This window comes from Indicator indicator, chromosome 21 (assembly GCF_027791375.1).
Source record: "Indicator indicator isolate 239-I01 chromosome 21, UM_Iind_1.1, whole genome shotgun sequence".
NCBI classification, from domain to species: Eukaryota; Metazoa; Chordata; class Aves; order Piciformes; family Indicatoridae; genus Indicator; species Indicator indicator.
Genome location: NC_072030.1, coordinates 7,168,732 through 7,195,681, shown reverse-complemented (window position 1 = coordinate 7,195,681; position 26,950 = coordinate 7,168,732). Strand labels below are relative to the sequence as shown.

General features: G+C 37.8%; 2 protein-coding genes across 2 annotated transcripts in view; one reads left to right on the top strand and one right to left on the bottom strand.

Annotated features, from left to right (window-relative positions):
- The window catches only part of CCDC73 (coiled-coil domain containing 73), a 73,866-nt gene that overhangs the window by 5,657 nt on the left and 41,259 nt on the right, over positions 1-26,950 (top strand). The gene's annotated exons all lie outside the window — the stretch shown is intronic.
- On the bottom strand, positions 3,212-9,346 carry PRRG4 (proline rich and Gla domain 4). The gene is made up of 5 exons (XM_054390567.1): positions 9,241-9,346; positions 6,191-6,354; positions 4,951-4,999; positions 4,119-4,254; positions 3,212-3,440 (listed from the first exon to the last, which is right to left on the bottom strand). The coding sequence occupies exons 1-5, from the start codon at positions 9,344-9,346 to the stop codon at positions 3,212-3,214; spliced, it is 684 nt and encodes a 227-aa protein (XP_054246542.1).

Below are 26,950 nucleotides of genomic sequence, written 5' to 3'. Positions count from 1 at the left end.
TTGTTGTTGGCTTTTAAGAAAGGCTTTAAATAAACTTGATCAAAGTAATCCAGCAATGTTACTAGTAACCTACAGGTAATTAATGCAGTTTATTCACTGCTGGTAATCTGAGGAAAGGTGAGGAATTCTCCTATGCTTTCCAAATTTCATATATACTTTTTAAGGGCAGACCAGCCTCCAGCATTCTAGTTAATCTTACATGGACACACTTAAAACAATAGAATACTGTAAATCAGGTTTGGCAACAGCATTGTGGTAAATAATTTGGCAGAGCATTATATTTTTTATTACCTGAAGTTATCAGTTATTTTGGTTTGGTCCAACCCCAGTTCAGGGAAAGCCATATACTTTGACAGGACCAGAATCAAATGCTTCATGACTCACATGTTCATGAATCATGGTGAGGAAGTACATTTCCATTTGGTACTTTGGTTTTACTCTTCTAATGAAACAACATAAAAATACCAGCCTAGAAATACATAATGCTTATAATGATAAATGAAATAGACGACTTTCTTATTTCAGTAGAGAGAAAAAAAACTAGGTTGACAGAGCCAGAGACTGCTTTCCTGACCCTCAGTTATTTGTTCTAATAATCTGTCCTGATTTATAGAAAGTTGCATGCTGTAACCATCCATAATGCTGAAAGCACTAAGTTTTGAAACATTGTTCAAGGCAATGGCAAACAGCATTTAGTGTAGACATGTTTAAACCAGCTCTGAGAGAAACAATTTTAATACTGTGTATTTTTTGTAGTGTTTTGTTTAGACGCTGTTTAACTGTCATAATTAATTCTGTGAATTCACTTAAAAACCCACTGCCTTTCCTACTGGTCCTTGAAAGTCAGAAAGTCAAAACATTGATGACTTACGTCTGTGTAGAAATGAGATTAAACTTGCTGCTGCTTTGCTCTTCAAAATCTACCTCTTCCTCCTTCTCCTCCTACCTAGGAACACTTATATTTGTTGGTTTGTATATTCTAATAGCAACTGTATCTTCAAAGGAAACTGCATGTAAAACTTGGAAATGTGGAAACACTTCTGAATTCATAGGTCACCATAGTCTACCTCTTGTTGATTTTTTTCTTCTGCTCAGAATATCTAAAAAGCAATGCAAGGTAAGAGTGTCTTGGGCTAGGAGTCAATGTATGGAAGAAAACCAAACTTGGCCCAAGCCACTGCTAGTCAAAGGAATTTTCTTCCTTCACGAGGAAAGGTAATTTTTAAACTTTGCTCCTTACATACAGGCAGATTGTCTTGCAAATTGTCATGTTCCATGCAACCAGTATTTGAATGTCAGTCACTGCATATTCTGAGTGTCATCAGGGTCTGAAGTGCAGATTCTTCTGAGTGCATTGGAAGCATTACACTGTTTACTATCCAAAGTGTTTAACAGTTAGATCATCTTAATGTTTTTTTATTATTATTTATTAAGGTCTTGCATTGCTTGGAATCATTTGCAAATGATTTGTAGGAATAGTAGAAGAATAAAATTTCAAGTGATTAAACTCCAGAAACTGGACAGAAACCTGTTTAAAACGTGACTGCCAGATGCATATATCACTGTGGTAATACTAAGGAGTTTTCAAACTCGCACAAGCTGTGTGAAATATCTTTCCTTGAAAGTGTTCCTATCAATCCTATTAGTCTTTTTAGAGTCTCAGGAAAAATGTACAGGAACGTGTGCTCTATAGCTCAAGATGCACATTAGCAAATTAAAAAAATTGTTGGCTAAGTGATAGGAGATATGGGAGAAATATTTTTGCAAGCTTTTAATTCCATAGTGTCATCACAACTCTGTGTTTTGGTTATTAAGAGTGATCTCATGCAATTCCCTTATTTCAGTCTTACAGAACAGTAACCTCCAAGAACTTAAAAAATGTTATGCAAGCAGGGCAAAAGTGGATTAAAGCTATCCCAAGGGGATTCACCTATCTCTCAATGAGAAAGAAGCTGCAAAGAGATTTGTGAATTGGCAAAAGCCAAATCTGATACTGAAACTTCAGAAATAAGAACACAGTCCATTGTCCACTGATATCAACTGGACTGTAAGTTTTCAAAGGGCACGACCTCCTTGTGTAGCATTTTCAATGTACCCTCTTTATATTCCAGGTTTTGGAGCTTTTTCTTCTTTACAAAAGCATTTACAGATTTAAAATCTTACAGCAATCCTCTGCCTCTCAATAGCATTGTAGGTTCTAGCATGTAAAAAACCGACAACATAAAATTCAGTGAACAGCTACAGATAAAGTGCATTTTAGGCACCAAATTAAAATACCATGTGCTGCTCTCAGCATTGGTCAAATGGGAGTGTGTGTGCCAGAGGAGGACCATATAATCTAGCATAGGTCACACAGGAACGCATCCAGATGGGTCTTGAAAGCTTCCAGAGGAGGAGACTCCCCAACCTTTCTAGGGAGCCTGTTCCAGTGCTCTGTGAATCTCACAGTAAAGTTCTTCCTCATGTTGAGGTGGAACTTCCTGTGCTGTAGTTTACATCCATTGGTCCTTGTCCTATCACAAGGCACAAGTGAGAAGAGCCTGTCCCTTCCTTCTTGACACCCATCCCTCAGATATTTGTAGACATTTATTAGATCCCCTCTCAGTCGTCTCCCCTCCAGACTAAAGAGCCCCAGGTCTCTCAGCCTTTCCTCATAAGGTGTGTGCTCCATTCCCTTAATTCTACTTAAAGGTATCACTTTGTCATCAGGGCAGGGCAATACATACTTACGCGAAGTGCTTCTGTGGGGCAGTTTGGTCTTTGGTACAACAAGCTAAAGGTCTCTTTCAGAATTTACATTTTTAAACCACAAGAGAAACATCGCCTGTGAAACCTGGGTACTTTAATAGTGGGGAAAAAAAGGTTACTGTCAACAAAACCAATTAAAATACTCTTTCCTGAAGGAAAAAAAAGGATTAAACTATTAGTGAAGCATCAATAGTATGATGGGGTGGCTCAAAGTGCATATGGAAGAAAGAGGGTGGCAGTATAGGACTTACTATTCATGCGTTCCCTCCTCTTAGCACAAAAAACTTATGCAAAGGCTACAGGACTATCTCTATTCCCAAATGGGACCTTAACTTGCTTCTAGTTGTGCTAAAGATCTTTCACATTTTTGTAAACTGTCTTGCAATATGCAAGGTAGCACACACTTTTTACAAAGTATGTTATGGTTCAGTAATCCCCCCTCACCACAGAAGGAGGTTTGTGACTAAGGGCCGGGAAGTGACATAGACTTTCTAAACAGCCATCTTCCTTTTGGAGGCCCTGGATAAGGGGGTGGTGGCACATTGTGTTGTCCATCTGAAGAAACTGCTTGCTCATATGTTGGTAGTTCTGAATCAGCAGTTCTGGGAGGAAGTGGGTTTAAAGAAAATTCTTCATGCCTTCTGAAGATACTAGATGAATTACGTCTTCTACTTCTTGCATAATCCAAGTACCTAAACAAAGTTAACAGCATTTTAAGTGGTAACTTCTGTATTTTAAAAGGAAAAATCAACCCTCCCCAAACAACACAATAAAAACCACTTGCCTTTAATGATCACAAAAGCCATAAGCCAAATACTCTCTCCAAACCATAGGGTAAGAATAGCTCAGTAATGTATAGGTAAGAGGAGGCACAAAATCCCCTTGTATTCCATTCACATTTGGGATAAAGGAACAAGAAAGGCTAGAGAGGTAAAGAAACATTTCATCTAGCCTACTTCATTTTATATCACTACATGCCACAAAGAGCATACAGCCTACAGTAAAGAGCAAACACAACATGCTGGACTTGGTAACCAAGAACACACAAAAAACCCCTCACCCAAATGTCAAACATGCAAGTGTTGTTTTAGATTTTTGTGTTATTAACTTCAGCATAACTGCTGCTAGTACTCGCTCGACTTTGTTTCCAGGAAAGTAAGAACTAGAACTCCTATTGTATTCTCTGAGAATACAGACAGACCAACCCACAGTGATTTTTAAATTCCACCCTTAAGCAAGGGTTTGTTTTGGTGTGGATTGTGTTGTGGGTTTTGGTGTTTGGGGGATTTTTTTTTTGGGGGGGGGGGTTTGGGGGTTTTCTGTTGGTTTTTGTTGTTTGGGGTTTTTTTTTAAGCAGTGAAATTTCTTACCCTGGTGGTTGCCTTGATTTGCATCTACTTTTGCAGCAGTAGAAGATAAGCAGTGCAATTATAACTAACAGTACTCCAGCAGCAACTAGACTGATGAGAAGTCCTGTAACATTAATCTTTTGTAGTGTCTCATCACCTGGGAATAAAACATTGGTTATTTTCCTTGTGTTCTTTCCACCTGCATAGCATACAGTATACACTGTAAAATACTAATGTTGCTGTGCTATGAGGTTGTTCCTTTCCACCCAAGTCTAGCTTGCTGTATCTGCAACACATCCCATGAGTATCATTCACATTCAGCTTAAAAGCAAAAGTGAGTAAATATTGCCTTTTTCTGTACATAAAACTGTTGAGATGTCCATCTGCTAATGCCTTCCAAATATTACTTCATGTACTTGTGACCCTGATATGACTGTAGATTTGTCAAAAAGTCATACTAACTTTTTTTTTTAATAAAACATCTGGCACAAGACTACTCCAAACCTAAATCAGACTGTTACATTACTGTTAACAACATAGGGACATACACACACAAGCAAAATTGAAGCAAACCACAGAAAGCAGCCACAGGATTACTGTAATGTTTACTGACTGTAATAAAACAAATAAATGGACAAGAAAATTATATTGTTTTTACCTACAGACTTAAAATGCAAGAACTTCAGGGTAGTTCATGGTATCAGATAATGCAGTATACATGCACAGTTTACAATGAATTTTAGTAAAGATCAATTCTGATTTTTCTAACAGAATGAATGGTGTATTTTTAAGAATGTACTGCTATAACAAGCATAAATTACTGCAATATAAGAAAAGAATAAAAATTACTTGCCTGATCTTATTTTAGGCCCTTTAGTTGAATAGTCTTTCCAAAAATCCATCTATCAAAACACAAAGGATCAGAATTTTTTGAGCTATGCAATTGGCAGGCATACTGACAATTATTTTTTTAATACAGTACTGTGGGCAAAATGTAACAATGGTATAAACAGAAGCAACTCCTGCTGAAGGACCTGTATTTGCTTATTCCACTCTGTTTTTCTCATACATTCAAATTAGCGTAAGAATTGCGATTTCACAAAGAAAATGCCAGCTGGTAAGAAGAAAAGTGCATTTAACTGTCCAATGTACCTGAATGACACTAAAAAATGCTTACAATAAATCTTTGTAAATCCTTACAGAAAAGTATTAATGAGGCAAAATCAAGTTCTTAAGAGTCAGACAGTATGAACAGTATCTGAATTCACATCAGCTAGGAAAAATAATGGGAGAAAAATAATAGAGAAAAATATTTTTTGCATGACTGTTCATATTAAATGTGTTTAGCTGTAATTTCCACTTTTGCTACCCAGCAAAGAATCTGATTTAACTCTTCCACCTTTTTCTTAGGAAAATGCTAGCAATGGCAAACTACCATTTCTACTTTCAGAACAGGAGTGTATTCCTTGCAGGTCAGTGCAGAGCACACCTAGAATCACATAGAGATTCTTGCTGCGTACAGCAAGAGGCAATCTTCAGACAATCACCATGTTCCATTATTTGGCTTAAAGGTTTCTTATGGCTTTTTTTTTTTTTTTTTATACACCAGATTTTTTTCCAAGCTGGACATGCAGAGTGATTTAGAAGATAATGCTGTAAGAGTACTCAGCAAGAGCTGAACTGCAGATTTGCTCTTCTAAAACACTTCTTTCACATGACACAAGGACACGATCAGCCAATTAATATACAGAGCACGTGGAACACATTGAGATTAGATGCTGAGAAGTTACTAAAAAATGAACAAATAAACCCACCAAGATTCTGAAACACAGGTAGGTACATCCACAAGCAGTGCTCCTCAAGCTTCATTTATAGTGGTTTGCATAATTGGAGCCCTTATCTGAAGTCTTTGAAACAATAATAAATATTCAAGTGTATTCACTGTGTATCTACAGCAATAATCTCATCTAAATGGGGCCTTTACTTTTGCATTAAAAGAAGTGCTGTATTCAGAAGGGCTACAGTATTTAGATACAGTAATGATTTAGTCAGTAACTTCTTTCAGTGTGTGAAATTCAGTTTGAACAGTTTACCGTTTTCTCAGTGTCTTCAAAAATTTCTCTTGCTTCTTCATAATTGCACATCTCTTCATAGCATTCTCTTTCCAGGTTATCTGCTGTGAATGCTTCAAAATCAAATCTGTTATTCAGAAGATGTCGTCCAATGAATAAATTTGCCTCCTTTGCTGATGTGAACACTAATTTTAAAAAAATCAAGGTGATTTAAAAGAAGTTAGGAAAGCTAAATTTGGTATATCTAAAGAGCAGTTAATATCATAAAGCAGCACTTAAGAGACCACTTCTCCTCCGAGCATCCTTCAACTACATACAGGCAAAACAAACATGAAGTTCTTCCCCTAAAATGTCTTCTTTGCTTATAAAACTTAAACATATTTAATTTTTCTCATAAAACATTTCAGCTGTTCCTTATACTGGCCAGGAGAATTTCATTCTCATGACAGTTGTTGTTCACACTTTGCTTTTACCCCTTGTGGGATAAAAAAAGCTGACCTACTGGAGGAAGGAGACAAGAGAGGAAAAGAAAAACCAACCAACCAAAACTCTAAAAAAAAAAAAATTCTCTTCTCTCTAAACAACCCTGAATACACATTTATCAAATTTTGTTGAGGAAATTTGAATTTGAATTTGTGGCAGGAGAGTTCTAGTCATCTTACGTTTGTTCTCACAATCATGGCAACAAGTTTTATGTAAAGGTTGGCATATTGCCCAGTTTGTTTTAGTGTATGATAGAAATTTTACTGACAACAGGGACTTCTTACGACATTTACTACTTCTTTTTTTTACTTGTTATAGGCTACATGAGGCCTTTTGGAGTAAGTTATGAGTTGAGATTCCAGAAGAGTTAGTGAAATTATAGATACAGGAATGCATTTTCCATAGTCAAGTTTTAGCCTGCTCTTGCTACAGTTTCTTTAAAAAAAAAAAATCTTTATATGACAGAACTAGTTTTCTGGCTTGATTTTCAGTGAAAGCCTAATCTGTATCCAAGAAATTCAGACTATTCGGTTAAGTAAAATGACTGAAAGATTATTTTTGCAAGTGTAATGCAGAAGCAGCATTGTTACATACAAAGCCAGGCATCTAAAAAAGGAGATGAGATTCAGTATAAAGTTATTCAGTTACAAATTAGCTCTGTGTTCTTGTTAGCTTGTTTGGCTAGATTATCACATCACTCAAGAATTTTTATCCCATAGTTACTGTTACATCTTGAAATGGTGTCTCAGAATAGTTTGCTCATTTAGAACTAAGCAAACTGCTGTGTAACGTGCATGTAGTATATTAAAGGCATATTACAGTGTATATTTATATAATACTTCAGTATATATTGAGGGACCCACACACATGTGCATACATTCGTGTAGGAAGAGAAATCTTTAGAATGAAAGTATTTGCAAAGAAATATAAGCTTAAAATATTTATGCTGTATCTAAGAGTAACCAGAGAGAAGGACAATAATAAAAAAAATTTGAAAAAGAAAACCAAACCAAACCCCCAAAAAACAACAAACAAACAATCTAAACCCACAAGTGGAAAGGCTCACATGGAAAATAATATTACCAGTATCTTGGTTCAGTGCAAGTCACAAGCATATCTTCAACGTTCTTAAACAGAGATCTCAATTTCTGCTCAGTAGTGGTTTATTTCTTACCATGAAGATAGCATTAGCTATACTTCTGAATTCACTTGGATAATTGATGCATCTTAATTCATGTGGAATGCATAGGCAAACTGTGTGGAGCCTAGGATCCCTAATTCCCAGTGATACATGCTCTTTTTTTTTTTTGACAAGTTTAGTTGCACTGGTTTTTTTCACTTTGTAAGCCATAGCCACAGTACAGCTATGTCCATCTCTGAATTACTTGCAGCCCAGTGGTGAAGACAGTATTTGGAGAATGAAACAGATTAATTTGAATCCTGTTTTGTTTGTGAGGGAATTAAATACAGTTCTGCAGTCCTTGGTTCAACAAAGTGGTAAATGCAGGTTTAGATTGCCTAACATTTAATTGAAAATGCATCCACCAATGTGCTGAATAAAGTAACTCTGCTGGTAAAAGACATTCAGAAAATTCTGAAGGGGTAACCTCTCAATTCAGGTACCCTGTACTCTTGACAATTGTCCTACTTGCTACATTATTGGAATAAGTTGGCCCCCTCTTTCCAACACCATCTTTAAATGACTAATCTGGGCCTACAGTCAGAATAAAGTTCTATGCTGTGAACTCACAGGAAAGAGGTGGCCAGGCAGCCTGATGTTTTATGCCCCAGAGTAATACAGATTTTAATGAATAGCCTATCTTAACCACTTCTCTGTTAGCCACGTTTTCTGTTCAAGCTGCTGCCCCAAAGGATCCTCCTGCTCCATGTGATGGCTTTTTAAAGTCTATCTTAAGGTTTCAGGATTCCTTATTCACTGAGGAGACTGAACAGCTAAGTTACAAATCCCTTTTTGAAGACCTAATGCTTAAATGTTAAGTATCACATGGCTCAGCATCACAGTGCTTGAGTCCTTCCGCAGAACTTCATCTGCTTTTACCTTAATTCCTTTCTGCTTCCCTCACTGAAGAGCTGCAATAGCAGCACTATGTTTATCTTTCAAGGCATTGTAAGGAAATCTGGTATTGGGAAAAAATACCAATCTCAAAAGCCAAGCAAATAAACCCTTTCAAATACAAAGCAATTTTAGATGCATAAATAAAACTGTTATGTGCTCAGGTAGTATCAAAGCAGTAGAGGCTGAATATAGATTTCAAACTTTAATAATTCTGATGTTACTTAGAGGATTCTGGTTATATAAATGACAGTAATCCCAGAGACCTAGACTCACCTCAGGTGACCCAGTTGCTACTGGATTTGATAAAGACTTGATATCAACATCCAAGAAAATTATCAATCACTTCAAAGGATACTCAAATATACAATTCAGCATAAAAAACCAACTTTTTAAAATGAGATTATAAAAAATCCAAGCAGCAAACACAAAATTATTTATATATGCAAAGATTTCTCAGCAAAAGTTACTTTTTTTTTTTAGAAAGCATAAAATAATGTTAAAAGTAAGTTACCATCTTTCCATTCAGTTTGTGTCGAAGTCTTTAATCTCCCTGTGCAATGAGGAAATGCAAACAGCATCACATGTAGTTGAGACAGCAGTACCAAAACCGCAAACATGATGTGGTATCTGTCAGACAGAAACCAAAGTGAGTTAAACAATAAGACAATGAAGTGTCCGTGATGAATTCTGAATGAATCCCACAAATGAAGTCATCTAATGCAAGCACCTACACGCAGTTGAGGCTAATGGGTCATTAGATGAAAGACATCAATCTAAACTGGTCCTGCATGTCTGTGTTTGTTGCATAACATCTGCACATGTGCAGCAGGGCCGCTCTCACCGCAGGTAAGCCATTCCTTCTGCTCTGCCCTCTCCGGCCTATGGCTGCATAGAGCAGCAACACGGTTAGCTGGCAAATTAACGGGGAAAGGTCCCACACAAAGTACTGCAGGTGTACTCTGCCGCTTCACGCAGCTGTGACTTCGCTGCCAGAGTAGCTACAGCAGGGTGTATAAGCTACTCGACGTAGACAGACGTACTGAACGATTTTCTCAAGAGAAAGCCGTTGCCAACCTCACGCCTAACCCTCTGCAGAGAAGGCTGCGCTTTCCCACCTAGGATCGCTGTAGAAAATAAGAATGAAGTAAGATCGTAACTCTTCCAAGAGACGCCCAACACAGAGAAAAGCACGACCGCTGACTGAAGCGGAGGCTCGCGGCGACCACCCGAGGGCACCTATGACGCCGAGGGAGCAACCGCTCCGCGGCCCTGCCGAGAGCTCCCCCATCGGCTGCCCGGGGCCCACCGAGCCTGCGGCCACCCGTCGTAAAATAAGATCGCTCTGGCCCTCCGTCGCGGGATTGGTTCCGCTGTAGAGGCCGAGCAGAGCCAGGCAGCCTCTGAGGCGACGTTCCGCGTCTCCCGTTCCGCGTCTCCCATCCCGCCCGGCGCTCAGGTGCGTCCCGCTTCCCGCTGCGGCCATACCTGTCACGGCGGGGTTCCGATGGCGGGCCTGAGGAGAGCTAATGGCAGGGCAGCAACTCCCGAGGCGGCTGCTAGGACAGCGCTTCCTGAAAAGGGCGCGGCGGAGTCGAAGGGCCGTACCTGGTCCGCCCCTGCCTGCTCGGGGTCCGCGCCTCCTCGGGCGGCACAGGCCCCGCGGACTGGGCCTCCCTGGGACTGGGGGCGGGAGCGTCCCTCTAGTCTGAAAGAGAAGAGTTTGGGTTGGGAGCAGGGGCGACGGTAGGAATGCTGGGGCTCTCCCACGAACGCCCGCCTGGGCTTCGTCTGCTCATCCCCGGGACCCCTCAGAGGAGAACACAGCGGTCCTCTCGTTTTCTGGGAATCTTTTCACCGTTAAAACGAACTTGGCCCTCCTCCCCTGGTTTGGCCAGATTTGCTTCCCAAAAGTAAAGCCCTTGGTCTAGTGGCAGGATGTCTTCTGGGCAGAAGCAATGGAGCGGACCTGCATCCCCAGTAGCGGTGAAGCTGTGTACCTTTTAACTAGCTGCTTATCCTCAACTAATTACTTTTTCTGTCAGAAAACTAGTGTTTTTGTTTCCACCAAGCTTTTCTAGCCAGGCAGCAAACCACGGAGGGAAAAGGAACAGCATAAGTTTTTGCACGTGTGAAAATAAGTTTGGTTAGGTTTGTTGTTACTTGGCTTATCAGTGAAAGCAAACCTTAACTTTAAAGGTTGGAGAGTGGCAGCCATGTTTCCCTGTCGTGGGTGAAGCTGATTTCCACTTACCATGTGCCTGCTCTGGGCCCTCTCCTTCCCTCTCCAGAGGAGGAGCCTGACTTGGAGTCCAGATTCAAGCTCATAGGTGGATCTTCCTTTTCACTCTCCTGTGTTTTCTGGAAGAAGAAAGTGCCATTCCAGGAACCTCTTAGATTGCTGGTGCCCTGCTGTGTTGTCCTTCCAACAGATACCTGTGTGGTTGAAGTCTCCCGTGAGGACCAGGGCTTTAAGCGTGTTTACCTAAACCATATGTGGTGCTTAGCAACGACAAGAAGCGGTACCAAAAAAAAAAAAAAAAAAAACACTTTTAAAAGGGAAGTGTATTTAACACAGTGTGCTGGTAACATTAAATCTGTGAAGAATTTTGGGATGGGTTGAGATTAAAAACTGCACACTGAATTGAGACTCTCGGTGGAATGATTTTGCTACCAGGAAATCCAGAGGCTGAAAGTGCCTTGTGTCTGTGCTTGCGTATCTCCTGTAGTGACTCTGGACTGCAGTATTTGTTTAAGTGCTGGAGTGATTTGTATACACGGAAGCAGGAAAGAGTAGAATGAGGGTATTGGATAACGCTAGTGGAAGTGCTCAGATATTCCCAGGAGAAAAACAGAAGCTACTGAAGTGTGAAATAAGGAGAACTGTTTGAAGGAACGATGACTGTAGTTAAATATTTACTCTTTGACATCAGTGCACTGCAGCTGAGAGGTGCTTGATGAATATGTAACTTACATGCTGGGCTGGCTCTAATGCTTTTTAGCTGATGGAGATCTGAACTGAAAATTCTGTAGTATGATTGTGTGTACTTTTAATAGTGCAGGACTGAGATAGCAATATTGTTTAGGAGCAGTATCCATTGTTTATTATCTAGATAATACTAAGGAGATAAGAGTACTTAATTGCTGATGGGGAAGCCTGGTTTCAGTAATGGGCCTTGTGCTCCCAGCTGGTGAGTGCTCTCAGTTCCCAATGAAGGCACCAAGAATGCTCATCTGACAGGATTAAAATTCTGCATTGTCAGTTGCTCAAATATTTTTAGATAGAGCGAGTTTAATAAGCCTGAACTTCTTTTGTCATTGGAAAGACTAGGACGTTGCGAGACTGGTACGTACATGTCCTGATGTGAGAATGCTAGGAAATGGTTGGTGGAAAACCTTCAGTGTAAATTGGCTCATTTAAAACAATGTTCTCCAAAATACACAAGGTGAAAAAAGTAGTGTCCAAATCTTCTAGCAGGGCCATGAAAATCTGCTTTTCCTTTTTTCTGGCTTTTCCTGTTACAGTTTTGTGTTGTTTTGGTAAGGTACTTTTTGACTACCAAAACCATCTTGTTTGATTTTGGTATTTAAGTTCACTAAGCAGGAACAAAAATCCTTGGCCTCAAGTGGTAAGGGAATCTCATGGATTTGTACAAATACTTGAAGGGAGGATGCAAAGAAGATGGAGCAAGGCTCTCTTCAGTGGTGCCTAGTGACAGGACAAAAGGTACACACTGAAACACAGCAGGTTCCTTCTGAGTGTAAGAAAACACTTTTTTGCTGAGAAGGTGACTGAGCACAGGTTTCTCAGACAGGTTGTGGAGTCACTGTCCTTGGTGACAGCTTCAAAAGCTGTCTGGACATGGGTCCTGGGCAACTGACTGTAGGGAGCCTTGCTTGCGGGGGGGACAGGGTGGGGGAGCAGATGACTGCACTCTAGAGGTAACTTTCATCCTCAACCCTCCTGTGATTCTGTGGTACTTTCTGCTTCTAGTAGGCAGAAAGACCCTGATGTTTCAACCTCACCTCTGCTCTGTAACATCTGGGCTTAATATTTAGCTCCTTAGCTATTTCTGTTGCACTTTTTTTTTTTCCTGTCTTGTCTCAATACCACGTTTCTCTATATATAGAGTTGGTATCTTTGACTTAAATTATTTCGTTTTCTTGCTCACACTAGAGGGAGCTCTCTGGCCTTTCAGCTTACTTTCATTTACAACTCTTAATGTTCCTACTGAAACTCTGTTTTCCAAGTACTCAAGACAAGGCTGTATGAAATATGTTGAAAAGGTTTAATTTTCTAACCAAACTTAATTTTAAAATTATTTGTAGGCGAAGTAACACCAAATTGACAGCTTTGGCAGTGTTTTAATTTTGCTGAGCTGCAGCAGTAATAGATGCACTAGGTTTTGATGTTTCTCTTATGCATTGCATTTGTTTTGGTAGCTGGGGAGATATATTTGTAAACTCTGTGTTTGTTGCTGTGATACTGCCTTGGTATGTATTTGGCTGATCCACAAGGAATTTGTTTGTGATTGTGGATTTTTCTTTAGACATGCAATCTTAAAACTTCAGCTTATTTCCACTGATGAGTAGTAGCCAGCTCTAATTGGATGAGGTGCTTGTATTAGGTGCTGTTAGCCAAGTAGATGTAATGGTTGTTAGGGTTGATAATAGATAAACATTTTTACTGTTTTTCATTGCAATTTTTGTAGACAGTGGTGTTAACCAGCATTTTTTTTCATATTGCAATTTGCCATGCTTTTTAAGTTGATCACAGTTTCTAGAAAAAGCCTATGAGGCAGCGTCTATCAAAATGTAACACAACTGGAAGGGGCTCTACTCTGTGCTTTTTAATTATGGGGTTGATCACAGGTATTCTTCAATAAGGAAGAGGACTTTTGGTGACTCTTTCTTTGATTATTTCATCACTGACTCATTTCCTCAGGGAGTTGAGATCTTGTCTGCTACTTAATTTTGATTCAGACTTCCTTTGTTCTGCTTCTTTAAATCCCTCTAAAAAAGGGAGACAGAGTTGAATTTTGGTTTTATTTCTCTAGGCATTACTGTTAAATTGTCTCTCTGGGCAAACGAGTGCATCTTACTATATCTTTGCAAATTATGCTTATTGTATTAGTGAAGATGCTGTGTGGACTCCCCCCCTTTTTTTTTTAACAAGCCACTAATCAAGAAATTACTTATCTGAACAAGTGAAGAACTTGTTCTACTTCTTCCTCTTGATTGCATTTTGCAACTTTGTTGGCCCTTTTGAAAGAGAAGAACTAGCCCAGTGGAATGAATTAAACAGGTAAGTTGAATTGTGATGCATGAATGTTCTTGAGAAAGGCTTGCTTTTATTCTGCATAAACTTTGCATATGTAATTCCTATATGCTGTAATTAAAATGTTATGTGTTAGATCAAAGAAACAAGAGCTTCATATTAACTTCCTAGTAGGAACATCATCTATAATTTCCCCTCACTGCTTAATTGCTTACTTATATTCTACTTTTTCTTCTCCTACAATGAGAATAATCTCATAAAAATTCACCAGAATTCTATTAACCAAAATTAAGGTGGAGTCTGTAAAAAGGAGGTGACTTGAACTTCTGCCAAGATGAATCACGATTGACTGTGTGAGGTTTTTTCTATCTTTACTATGTAAATTGGGGAATAATTTTGTGTTTGGATTTTTTGAACCTAGAAAACAAATGCAAAAAGATACAATCTTTTAGATTAAAAAAAAATATTTTTAACCTGAGAAAAACCCCAAAACATATTGAATGCTGGAGAAAGTAAAATGAGTAACTTTCAGATGCTTTGTAAATTCCTCTGAGTACCAATACATGCAAGAATATACAGACACTTCACACTACTTTGCCTTATTCTTCAAGCTAAGTTGATGATGCTTTTAAAAACTACAGTTTCTTGTTGTAGCAATCAAGCCACATTTTTTTGATGCATATACCTATAAACTCCCAAGGGATGTGATGGATTACCCTACATTAGACAGTTTCAAGGCCCACCTTGACAGAGTACCAGGACATCTCATTTAAACTATATTCTTACCCTGAACGGTTGGACTAGATGATCTTTGAGGTCACTTCCAACCTGGATAGTCTATGAATCTATGTATGAAAGCATAGACACTTGGTTACTTGTTACAAGCTGCAAGAACATAGGCACAGAAATACAAGAGTAGGAAGAAATGAAGACTAAACCATGTGCTATATAACTAATACTACAAAATTATTCCAGAAAAACTCTTTGCAGGTACTTTTCTATAGACAACTGCTCTAGTTTAAACTCAGCTAGCAGCTGAGTCCTGGTAGTCTAGGTACAATAGAGGGGTTTTCTCCTCCTCTCCCCCAGCTGAGTGGACAAGGAAGAAAGGAGGCTGGAAAGTCAAAATGTCAGTTGCAATAAGGACAATTTACTACTCTCTTGCAAGCATATCAGATTACACAAAGAGAAAACTAAAGAAAACAGGAAAAAAGGTACCAGCTACAGAGCAGATGAAACTGCAAAAAAAAGTCACTTCAGTGCACAAACTGAAACTGGAACAAAAGGGATGAATCCCAGCCTGGAAACTGGGGAAATAACACAAAACCCCTGAAACAGGAAACTTTACAAACTATACAATACGTTACAAGTCCCATAAACTACAGCCAAACCCTTTCCTGTCATACAGTGAGCATGACATCAGCATGGTGTAGAATATACAATCCAGCTTGTTCTGTTGCTCTGTGCCACTGGAGGGTGGTAGCCCTGTCCCCACATCTCCTGTCCCTTGTCCCTCCTAGTGGGGCCAGCCAACTTAAACTAATACAACAGCTTTATTAGATTGAGTTTATATGATCAATTTCTTTCAATATTTTACAACATCAGAAAACAAAAAAATAACCATTTGCTACCAAACTGCTTTGAAAATGTCTCTTTAGGATTAATTTAGAGAATTCTTTCAACCAAAAAATATGTGTGTATATTTATCACCTTAATAAAGATATATTCAATTAAGTTTGAAAACCAGAGTAGAAAATTAATTTCCCTCCCACAGTCTTAATGAAGAAATAAAGAAACTAATTTCCTATTGCTGTTAGAAAGGTAATCCACTCCTTCACATATTAAGAAATTAATGTAACACATCCAGTCAGCCAATGAGTCTCTGATTCTTCCCCTCCCCCCCAATCTCTTACACCAGCTTATTTTGTATAATATAATTATGAAAAACAAAAATGAAAGGGACTTGAGTCTTTCCATGCCTTTCAGGAGTCAGTAAGTGCTAATTTTAGGTTTCATGCTATTTCAGGTAAAATTATGTGTTAAACAGGTTTGTTTAACAAACAAAATTTTATGTTTCAAAAGACAACAAGCCCAAACCCTAAACACCCCACACCTTATTTTTAAAAAGCCAGCAAAATGTTGAGGAAATGTAACTGAAGTTATGTACCATTTTAGCTCTTGTCGGGTTTTATGTGGTTAAAAAGTCATCCTTTTCATTTGAGCTCAATACAGAAAAGAAATTTTCTTATGTTTATTTAAAACTTGTATCAACTCTGATACCATTTTGTTACTCTAGGAATATATTTGAGCACAGTTTTGTAAATTAAAAAGCAGGTCAGCAAGTTATTTCAAGGTATTGGAAATGGGCATTTGAGAGATACCTAGAATTACAATGCTGTAAGTTACTTTCTTTTAAGACAGACTTTATTTTGCATACATAAAGAGCTGGATTTGTTGTTGTTGTTGTTTAAACATCATTCCTTGCAGGAATGAGACATTAACTGACAGTGTGTTCAGTGCAAGTGCAATTTGTCTTTCATGTAAAGAAGAAAGAGATGAAATTTTGTTACTTTAAGAAGGCAGTTCAGATTTAAAAAAGAAAAAGGCAAGGGGAATCTCAGATTAAGCTAAGGAAACTTGTTACTTGTAGCAGACATTTAGGGGAGGTAAGGGTTTTTTTTGTTTTTGTTTGGGTTTTTTTTATGACAAGTGTTTAGCAAAGCAGCTGATTGTGTGCATAATTTTAACTTACGAATAGTGTAACTGATTGCAAAAAGCTAAAGGATAAGCATACAAAAGTCAAATCACCTTCTCCTTAGTGCTCTGTGCACTTTAGCCATTAAATCAAGTAATATCATTATGATTTAAACTCAAATAACCAGATCTAATTTATTGGGCTAAAAAAATCTCAGGGGGGAAATAGTACAAACTTGCAGCAAAATACTTGTTCCTTTCAGACCTCCATAGCAGGATGTATGAGATGAGGAAAAAAGTTACCAGATATGCCTTTGCAAACCAAATTATCTTCTGTATCCCATTCGCTTTAAAAATTAATTTGTGTGATGTCACTAGGGGGCAGAGTAAAGGATTTGGGGCTGTATTAACTGATTTCCATGCTTTGGTGTGTTACAAGCATGCTCTTTCTGCCCCAAAGGTGTCTGCTCCTCCTCTTTCCTTCAGGGGGAGCTTGGTGAGATGGGTCAGGGAAGGGGATAGGGCTTGAAAGCATAGCTTGCTTCCTGGGAGGTTTACATTTCAGACTGAAAAAGGTTAAGTGTCCTACTCTTAGGTATTGCTAACAAAGTGTTATAAATGTGTGTAGCCGGGGTGGCTCAGGCCCCACAGAGGAGAGCAGCCACCCCTCCCCTTTGCCCCAGCCTGAGGACCGCTGTTGGCGGGAAAGTGGTGCTGGGGAGGGAAAGGGCAAGGTGAAGCCAGGGCGGGCTGCCCAGAGAACAGAGTAAGCCAGGGTGGGTCTTTGTGGTGCCTGCTGGGTGGCTGTGCCTGCTGCAGAAAAACTGGCCTCTGCATCACTAAAATTGAGGGAAAACAAGGTGGAGGTATTGCTTGCTTGTTTGTTTGTTTAAAAAAGGTGGTCTTCCATCTGGATCTTAAAGGCCACCACACTGTTTAGTAATCTTGGGCCTGCCTTGAGCCTATGTAAGGCTTAGTCTCTTGCTGGTCATAGAGATTTGTTTATGCAATGCCCCATCCAAAGTCTGGAAGTACTTAAACTTCCAACCAGGCTGCTTCCCTCTCAGCATAAGAACAGTTTCCCCATGATACAGATCTGTGAGAAAAAAGCGTTTATACCTGATGTGTCTCTTCTGTCAGTGCCACCTTTTCCATGTCTGTTCTGAATCCAATCCAAGTGGACAGAAATGTACATGGTAGATTCTCATCCTTTTGCTGTGTATGTCTCCTCACTTATTTTGATGCTTATTGCATTGCTTTTGTGTTTTATTTCTGATTCAGTTTCCCCTGATACACTAGTTCCAGTTAAATATCTATAGCCGGGACAATAATTTTTAGCTGAAAAAGACTCCAACTAAACGTGTAATCAGCGGTGAGTGCTTCAAGCTGCAGAAGGAAAAACTCTCCTCAGTAGGAAAGTTTGTATCTTGCCTTCCACTTAGGAATTTGGACAAATATGTAAAACATCCATATTTACTGAGTATTTCTAGTAAGATGTCTGTCACGTTGCCTCTTGTGTTCCTGGTAAACGTTAACATGAAAGAAGTTCTTAAAACACCATCTTCAGTATATTTATATATAATCTTAAAAGTATTGCTGTTCTGGTTTCAGATGCCTTTTGCATTTAAGTTTTTAATCACAATGCTATGTAATTACTGTCTTCTAAAGCATCTTTACAAAAACACGTGTTTTGTCTTCTGTCCTGAAAAAATCTTGTATTTGTTGATTTTGTATTAAACTGGGTACCCAAAGAGGCAGAAACACATCTATCTGGTTTCTGCACTCTCTGCTGTTCTGAAGTTTTGGGGATGCCATGGCATGGAGAGGAGAATATGATAAAGTTCCATGTGCTGGTATAGGGATATTTCTTGCCTTCTCCGGCTGTTCCTGATCTCCTGTGGGAGCTGTTCCAAAGCTGGTGCTGCAGAGATGTCCTTACACTAACCTGTTGCACATATATAGGATTTGGAAATTGTTCTAATGATGAGACAGGAATTTTTTTTCACTAATATTGACATTATCTATGATGCTCAGGCAGAAAAGAAATTATTTTCTTATCATATTATGCCCTAATGAGATAACAATTGCTGTCCTTTTGAGCTTTACTATAGAAATCCCAAAATATTTAACATTAGTATTAGTGTAAGTTGTGTTGAGGAATGGTTTGAGAGGGGTGGGGAAGTAGTACTTCTTGTGAGACATGTTTAAAAGAAGAGAGAATTAAAACAAAACCCAACCAATCAACCAAAAAAAGCCTAAAACAAATAAATAAAAAACAACAACAAAACCCAAACCAGCCTTCAGGCAAATCAGTTCTTTCTGATTATAAAATAGATATTTCCAAAATGTTGGAAAGAAGTTAAATATCAATAGTGCCTGGACTTGCTGACACAGGAGATTATGTTTGCTTTTCCTGCTGCTGTGTCCCTAATCTTTTGGATTAGATTTATCCAAAAGAGCAATTCTGCTCTCTACAGCTTGACGTGGTTCTGAATGATGCAGGCAGGCAGCCTTCTTTAATTTAAATTTATAAAACTAAATTTCCCAGATGTTTCACATATTCATATGGCTTTCTTCAGTACACTTCTCAGTGTAAATCTGTTTAGTGTTAATATTACATTATCTTGGGCTGAACCTTTAGTTGACAGTACTGAGTCTAATTATTTCTTTGTTTTGCACTTGGTATAGTTATTTCACAATTGTAACTACAGGCAAGAGTACTTCTACTGGATGAGGAAGTTAGTTGGAGACCTCATTGCTTCTGATACCTTAATCCTGGCAAAAACATGTGTTTGAAAAATGATTTAATTTTTGTTCAATGCCTTTAGCTGTAATTGTGGTGCATAGTGTGATGTCAGCATAGTTCATTAGGTTGTCAACTAGGTGGCAGCATGGTGTTTAAAACGGAGGGAAACTGTACTTTGACTCATTAAAAGACCAGATTTTTTTTCTTTTTTTTTGACCTGAACTGTAAAGTTTGAGTAAACTCAGGTTTATTCATCACTCAGGTGCTGTTTATCCCTTGAACAGTTAATGTTTATATATTAATAGGTAAAAGGATGCTGACTAAAACTTGAAAAATACTAGGTTTGAAATGTCAGAGAGGGAAATTTATTCCTATAAACTTAAGTAATACATATTTTTGCAGTCTTAATTCGACTGCAACTAACTTTTGTTTTGCTCTTCATTTGACCTAAAATGAGTTGTTTTTTTTTTCCTGCTAATTTCTTAATAGTCCTTTTTCATTTGTTGATGGAAAAAAATAAAATAAAAAAATACATCTTCTGTTATCATCTGTGGGTTTCCCACATTCTATAGAGGACAGCTACAATAGACTAGGCAAGGATCCTGAAAATGTATTTCTGTATTTGTTAGGCCAACTTATATGATAGAGAAATTTTAAATCACCTGTTTTTCAAAAATGCCTATGCTGGCTACATCTTATATTGTCATCAAAAGAATTCAAATTTCTGAAGGAACATCTTATTCTAGGGGAAAAAATGCAGATCTCAAGCAATTGGACAAGCAGTTTCAATCTCTTAAATTTCAACCAGAATTCAACAGGTAGCTAATACAGACTTTGGAGTAACTGAAAAGACTTGCTTAAAAACTTTACTCTTCAAGTTAAATTTCCTGTTGCTCTGTATGGGAGTAATCTGTACTGGATTATGATATAAAAAAATGAATTGAAGCACTGATAATTTCTTGAAACAGCAGTTACCACATCAAAATCAAATACTGCAGGCTGAGCAAAAGAGACTCTCAGAGGGACTTTCCCATATCTGGGTCATCAGTTTGGTCTCTTCAGGAATGTGTTGTTCGGTTTAACCTTGTTTGGTTTTTTTTCTTTGCCATACTATTGCAATATGCATACAGGACACTTAGCCATTATATTTAGAAGGGTTTGAAACACAGAAAAAGATGTTAATCATATCACCACATTTTGTAGTAATTCACTTACCTATACTCTCTTACTGTAGCTCCCTTAATATGTTGAAACATAATTGGAAATATTGGGGGTGGGGGAAGAAAACTTTTAGGCAAACAAGAAAAACAAAACAACTCAGACTCATTGCTTCTTGACCAAGAAGACCTGAGGATTCCAAAAGCAAAGAGCTCCTCGTCCAATACCTTTCCCACAATTTCAATAAAAACTGAAAATCTGAAAAGATAAATATTACCAACGGGATTGCCTCAGATTACTAATATCTAATGATAGTTTTGTCAGCAAAGATTCTAAGTCATGATTTTAAGGACAATTGTGCTTTAGTATGGTGGTGGTGGAGGTCCTCCTCCTGCAAAGGGCATGACACTTTCCTGGGTTTTGACAAAGGCAACTCTAGGACAAGTGTGCAGCTTCCAGTGTAAAAATCTTTATAGTAATCTTGAATCTAAACAAATTACATTGAATTTAGGCCAGAATCATGATGTGATAATGATTATTTTGTCTTTGGAAAATAAGTAATAATGCAGATTCACAAATCTGTTCTTTAGATAAAACTTGCTGAATTGTGGGATATCTACTAAATGGAATTAGTCTGTTCCTTTAACTCCTAAGATGTTAGAGCTTTCTTTAGTAACAGGCTTTATTACACACACTATTTCGAATTCATCTAGACAGTTGTGTCCTGTTTTGTTAAGGTAAACTGGTAAGAGTGTATTCTCCAACTTTAGGGCAGAGCATGAAGAGGGGTAGATAGAGCTACTTAGTGAGAAAGAGTAGACACAGCAAAGTATTGTTAATCCATCAGTAGAGGGATAGGGAATGTTCTCCAGAGAAGCCTTGATGAAACAGTCTGATTCCACTGATTTTCAAAGGTGTATAGTTATAATAAATTGCATCTTGAGGGGACTCTTGTACTGGCTTCTTGTGCAACGCATGATCCATATTTGTGCTCTGGGCTAATGTTAAAAATCTTGTAGTTGCAAGGCCAAGGAGAAGAAATACTGTTGTTTGTTACTGATGAAAGAGTGAGGTAGAAGGATCCTTTGACTGACCTAGGGTAGCTGTTCCTGTGTTAAGTGTATGCTCACCAAACTTAAATTAATATAATACATGAATAAAGAAGATTCTTTGGTCTTTTGATATCAATCAATATTAATTTAGAATTAAAATTTGCATAAAATAGTCCTTTAAAATAATACTTTGCATTGACAATACTACCTGATGTCCATTCAAAAACCACACTTCTGCCCCATCCCTCCTCCATTTTTTTTTTTTTTAATATAAGATGATGTGACTACAAAAATAAAAATGTTGGATTTTTAGTCTTTTAGTCCCCTAGTCTGCTTTTGAGCCTTTTTAAGGAGTTTAGGTCTTGGTATTGTATTTTGAAGAAGAACATAGTTCTTTGTAAATGAAAACCAGTATACTGATACAGTAATCTAAGCTTTTAGAAACAAATTCTCTTACAAGGTTGGCAATACACTTTTGAAAACTGATTTTCTTTAAATTTATTTTTGAAAGCTAATTAAATTCTAAAGTTTTAGAAGACTGAAATAAATACTTTTGTTTGCATGATTCTATAATAATTTTTAGACTGTGATGATAATGCTTGACAATGATTAGATACAGAAAAAATATTCAGCAGAACTGTAGAGGGTCAATTATGAAAATACAAGTTGCTTGGTGGGTTCCCTCCTGGGAAGAAAATACTTTTGTTAAATAGCACCTTGTTGTATACAGATACATAATCTGTGTATTTGTTATAGACAGTGCCTTCTTTCCCAGAACCTGTGCTTTTGTGGAATGTTTAGGTTATTTGCTTTGTTTTCTTGTAATGAACGGAGCCATTCTCATCTGAAAAACAAAACCATTTCCAAAAAACCACAAAACCTAAGAGGAAATAAAATAGTGAATTAAACCAACACAGCTCCTCCAAGAGAGTGTGTTTTGCCCTGTTATCCATTGTGTGTTCCTCATTACACCACTGTAAGCATCTGCAACCTGGAAGGTTCTCCTGGTGGTGGTAACCTGCCAGCAGAGCTTTTTCGGAGGTGCTGCACCTTCTGGACCTGTATAGATGAATTGTGGGTGGGTAGATTAAGGGGGCTGGTTGGATGTGGGTGATGTCTGGTGTACACAAAGGTATCTGTTTCTCCTAAAGGATTATATAAATCCTTGTTGGAAGATGTGGGATGCAGAAGTATTATGACCGTCCATCAAAAATTAAAAATAACTTTTCAATATAGGGATTTATAGGAAAAAAAAGAAAAAAGTTAGGGCAAGGCTAAACATGCAATATTTGTCAGCCTGTAAAGGTATAAAATTAAATAAACCTACTTACAGAAAATCTCTGAATCTAACATAGAAAAGCACCCAACAGTTGTGACAGGGAGAGTGCTGCCTTCAGTATTTTATTCTTTAAATCTGAGTTTAAAAACTTCAAGGAACTGTAACTTTCTTGATCCAGTAAAATAGATGTTAAACCACATAAACCTTTATATATGGGTTTTTAACAAGTCAGTGGTTCTTACGGTGATTTATCTTATTCCAGATTTCTTGTTGGATATTGTCTCCATGTAGGGAATGTACCAAGTTATCTTAACAGTCCAAATGTTAGGGGACTGTGTGCCAGTAGGTTATCTTATTATGGAGGAAACCAACCTGGTTTATGCAACCAAAGTGTGAGACAGATGTGATGGTTGGAATCTGGCAAATGGTGACTATCTGGGGTTTTGTTGTGGTTTTTTGTTTGTTTTGTTTTTTCCTAATGCTTTCTGGTGAGCTCTTCCTAGCACAGTCAAGGAATCTAGGCTTTTATGTTCCTTTGGTACAGCTAGGTGCTTGGTTTCTAATTCCTACACATCTGTGTAAGTTATAACTTTATAAACATAGAATATAACTTAAGGATTTCTCGTTTTTAAGATAAAAATGAATTCAAGTCCGGTCTGTTTTAAGTTCTCTCTGTATGTAATATTTGTCCTCTAATATTTTTATTCCTCTCTTTCACCAAGCACAGAACTTGATGCTTACACTTCACTACAATTTTTCTGGAGTGTTTTGCATACACTTTAGATTATCTTAAGGCAGATGTTTTGTCTGTTTCTTGTCTGTGCCTATAAACAAACAAACAAATGAAAATCAATAGTTAGTTATTGAGGTTGATGCTTAAGAACTGCTTCAGTCTATGTTGAAATGCTATAAATCACCCTGTTTCTAAGAAGTCATTCAGGGCGTTGTGAAAACGTACCTGAAGGGGGTTTTGTACAAATACATTACAGAATTCTGCACACATGCGATGAGTCAAATACTAAGGGGAATGTCTTTCAAAATAGAATTTTTAAGGTATTGCTATCAGCTGCACTCCTAGTGTTTGAATGTTTTAGTTAATATCAAAACCTACAGTTGTTATTGTGTTAAAACGATAGTGTGAAATTGATGCTGTTATACTATAACAATAAGGACGTGACTCATGTATTTTATGTACACATGCATTCAACTGTAGTGACAAATGGCTTCATGCTGTGTGATTAAATGCATATTAGCATTTGCCCTAGGCATTTGATTATTACCATCTTTACTTCATTACATTACCACACTGTATGGCCATATAATTTATAAGATAATACCGACATCACTTTGTTGCTGATAGGAATTATTCTGTTTTATGGATGGTGTCCTTTAATTTTGCCTTTCATGGATTATAAAATTGGTTAATATCTGCTGAAGTGAATCACTGGAGAAGCAAATAAAGATGTTGGCCTCAGGTCACAGTGTCATTTGTGATACTGGCAAAATCTTACAGCCTCATTTATCCCTGTACATGATTGATAACACCATGGGTTAAATGGAGAAAGCTTTGCTTCCATTAAAGGATCATCATGAATGAAGACCTCCCACTTAAAAGTCAGGCATGATGAGAAGACAAGAGACTATCTACAGGTCAAATTAAATAACTTAAATAATTTAAGTGGAATGACAGTGTAATTTGTTCATTCTGTGTTATTACCCTGACCCCTATCAGGCTTATAGGCTAACTTACTTTCTAGTGCAGGGTATTTAAGATGTAATTTTTAATAAGTGCTTTTCAAAGATATAAAGCCCTTTATGGCACTTAAAATTGTGTTAAAGTGGATTTTTTTAATATGCTTTTTTAAAACTAATTTTTGTCCTATTTTTGTTGGACATAAAACAAGTAATAGGAAAGCAAATGTAGTAAATGCTTCATAATAGGAACTTCAATCATTTTTAGTTTAATTTTTAGAATGCTTTCTCCTGTATGCTCTAGATATTCTTTTATTTATTTATTTATTTATTTTACAAGCAATTGGGCAAATACTAGTTGTTAAACTGAAAAAGGCATCTATTTGGAAACATCTTTGATTACACAAGAGGTTTTTTGTATTTTCTTTTTCAAAGGACATTTATTAGTAGCTCTAGACAGTTGTATTAATGTGTGATATCACAAGCAGGCATTTAATTGTTATGGTAGGTAAAGTATTTTGTAACTTTATTATTATATTTGGTATATTTTTGTTTGTGGGCAAGCATAGTATAATATTTGGCAGGTGACTAAGCCCTTTGATCCCTCGCTTTTGTGGAAAAGACCACAGAGGTGCCTTGCACTCAGCTAGGAGGAGGATGAGAGGGAGCATGCATAACACACTGTTCCTTGCAGTTTTCAGCAGCAGGCTGTGAAGCATTTTGTTGCAAGTCTTGGAAAAAGTTGAGTGCAAATTGCCCATGAGAAACTGGTACTTTCACGATGAAGGGATGGGTGAAGACTCGATGAGCTTCACTCAGAAAAGCTTTTATCCGTACTCACTGCATTAGGGAGGTGAAGTCATGTTTGTCAAGTGCTCCTACTGAAATCAGCTGAGAGAAAGTCCATGGATGCCTGAGGCCCATTTTCTTCCATCCCTCAGAGTATACCATTGGTTTGAAAATATCTCCTCTAAGAAAATAATTTTCAGATTGCTTCTGTGATGGGAAAGAAATTTGCAGTTCCAATGTGCATTGGTTTGCACACTTTCTTCTACTGGTTGACATGAAAAGAAATGATTTCATGACTGTGGTGTGCTTTTTCAAGTGCACCTGCCTTTGTAGGATCAATCCAAGACTCAGATCATGACTTTTCTGTCAGGCACTCTTTTTGACAGGCATTCTTTTTTTTTTCCTTTTTAACACTGGCTATGAGGCCTCTATAGCAGCACAGTCTAGTAGAAATACATCACCGCAGAATCTCCCAACTCTGAGCCTGTAATGTCAGCTGACAGCAATAAAATTAGAGTATGTATCATGTCTTAACACTACATTTGCAACATCTTACCCTTTCAATCAGAATGTCATGATTAAAAGTGAAATCAAATGGCTCTATGCCGTAATGTTAGCATTTTTATTAGTTTTATAGCTATGATCATCTCCCAATACTTGATAGGGTATCAAAAAAATTTGTTTTGTGTCTCAAATGTGTGCAGATTGGCTGCATGATGCCTGATTCATGTCAGCACAATGACACCACAGATTTGTTGTCTGAAGTGGTACGTGTTTCTACGTGGTTCTGATTCAGACTTTTATTTGCCATCTCTTTGAAAGTCCTTCAAACACTTTTGACACTGACAAGAGAGTTTACAGGAATATTTCATATTGAACAGTTCAGTATCAGTCATATGTTTTGAAATGGAAGACAAAAATGAGCTTGATTTTTCTGTTTTAAACAAAACTATTATTTCAGTAACTTAGAATAACTTTCGTGGTGTGGCAACTGCGCAGGAACCAATCTGTTGTGAATGACCAAGCAGCTTAAATTTGATCTGTGTTAGGGTTTTGGTTAGACAACAGCAGAAAAAGTGATGAGCCCTGATTTGTAGTTGTTATGGCCCTGTGATACAGACCAGGTCTCTGTTCTTCCTGCAGGAATTCCTTCCTAAGGGTTCTGTGGCAGTGGCCAGGTCAGTCATAACTCCTGTGTTCTACCCTGGCCTCTTTGATTCTTAGTCCAGAAACACATGAAGTGTCTGTGGGAAGGGGATGGCATTTTTGTTCTAATGGACTGGTGGAAATTCAGTCTCAAATATCAAGAAATAATCTAGACAGTACAGCTGAAGTACTTACAGTTATCTTTTTATAAATCAAATACTAAGTGGTGTAATCCTCTCTGTCATTACCAAACATGCTTTGTCCCTCCAGAGGCACATAGGTCTTATGGTAGCATAAGTGCTTGGTAACTACAACATTTTGATCCATGATCTTGTGGGAACAGAACAAAAAAGTTTTCCTCTTAAAATTCAGGAGCAGAAACAGTGAATA